Source organism: Schistosoma mansoni, chromosome 6 (assembly GCF_000237925.1).
Source record: "Schistosoma mansoni strain Puerto Rico chromosome 6, complete genome".
Lineage (NCBI taxonomy): Eukaryota > Metazoa > Platyhelminthes > Trematoda > Strigeidida > Schistosomatidae > Schistosoma > Schistosoma mansoni.
The window spans coordinates 14,401,061-14,402,764 of NC_031500.1; the positions used below are offsets into that span (position 1 = coordinate 14,401,061).

Below are 1,704 nucleotides of genomic sequence, written 5' to 3' on the forward strand. Positions count from 1 at the left end.
ACGTTTTTATGTACATTTATAAGATTCATGGAGGCCATGAAGGTGGCATAGTTTCAGGATTTGATAAACTTAAAGATTGTGGTAATGATCGACGACTTAAACGTACAATCCAATCTAATATTCTCATTTGAATACGTATTATTTGAGCATTTGTTGTTCGAATAAATGCTGGAACACCTATACGTTCTAAAGTTAATTGTTGTTCAACAACACGTCCATCTAATGAATCCAATATTCTTAATGATAGATTACGTAAAGCATCTGTTTGATTTTTCATTAAACGCTGAATAAAACAATTTTGAAAAAAAAAGTATTTTGAACATTCTCAATTATTATTAAACATTCACTGACTAAGAAGGTAAAAACAATTCATGTATATTAAATGAAACTAGTTAATCAGTTATAAGATAGTGGAAAGATCCTTCATATATATGTCACCTTACTTGTAACTTGTACGTTGTCTTTTTGCAAATACAAAGATGATTCATACTCAGACAGTTGAAGCAGGTCCTTTAAGGCCTCTTCCATCTGCGCCCCCTCCCCCATTAGCTTTCCATATTCATTACACTCTTATTGTTAGTCTGTGGTCAGTGTTCATGTTTAAAATATATAAATCTTGAAGACATTTCTTACTCACCTTTTTTTAAAGGTGTATTAAAGTGATCGGTCGAGAGAGTAGATCATCGTTATTAGACAGGAATTAATGCGCGGCTTTAAAAGTACACATTTTTAAGATTTGACACTAAAAAATCTTGATAATTTTTCAAGTCAATACAAACATGAATTTATTTGTTTATTTGAACACATAAATACTTGAGCTTTGCCAAAGTCATCCTCCACTAGTGATGTGGCAGTACTGTCTCCCCATAATGAAGGAACATTTCTTCTTCTTTTTGTCCTTTGGTTTATATACGAATACAAGCGTTTAGGGCATTCTATGGATTCCCTTACGATTTTCTCTTCGTACAGCTTTCTGGCCTTACGGAGGGTCGAGGCACAGGTATTTCGAGCCTTTTGATACTGAGATTTCGCCTCGTCAGTCCCCAGTAACCTAAATCTGTCCCACATTTTCCTTCTTTGTCCTTGACTGGTCTCTCTGGTTTGCTATATCTCCCTGCCAATTTCTTCGTTGTATCATATAGTTGTCTCTTATTCCCTTCTCTTACCCCTTTTTACGCCGTCTTTGCTAGTTCTTCCATGTATTTCTGCTTGTCGGCTTTAATGCTTTTCTTCACTTCCCTGTTTGCTCCTGCGTATTCTGCTTGTGCTTTGACTTTCTCTGCTCGTGTTCGGCTGTTGTTAATTGCTAGTTTCTTGTTCTTCCTTTCTTGAATTTTGTCCAGGGTTGCCACAGAGATCCATTCCTTGTGATGATTCTTCTTAGGACCAAGAACCTCCTGACACGTTGAAGTTAGTGCTTCTTTTATCCCTTCCCAGTTGTCCTCCAAAGTAGTTTCTTGTTCTTTCAGTAGGTCCTGTAGAGCCTGAAACCTGTTGTTGAGAGTTATCTTGAATTCATGGGGCTTGTTAGTACCTCAAAGGAAGGCTGTATTGAACCTTTGTAGTGCTGTTTGTCCAGTTGTTCAGTGTTTCTTTAGCTTCAGTCTCATCTTGGCCACAACCAGGGTGGTGGTCTGAAGCTATGTCAGCTCCTCTCCGGGTTCTCACATCTTCCATTGATCTTCGGAATTTTTTGTTGATACA

General features: G+C 37.3%; 1 protein-coding gene across 1 annotated transcript in view; it reads right to left on the reverse strand.

Annotated features, from left to right (window-relative positions):
* The window catches only part of Smp_051070 (hypothetical protein), an 18,149-nt gene continuing 16,445 nt past the window's right edge, over positions 1-1,704 (reverse strand). Inside the window, exon 5 of the mRNA XM_018798358.1 lies at positions 1-283. Within this exon, the coding sequence (XP_018653308.1) occupies positions 26-283 (258 nt within the window). The 3' untranslated portion in view covers positions 1-25. The remainder of the gene's footprint in view (positions 284-1,704) is intronic.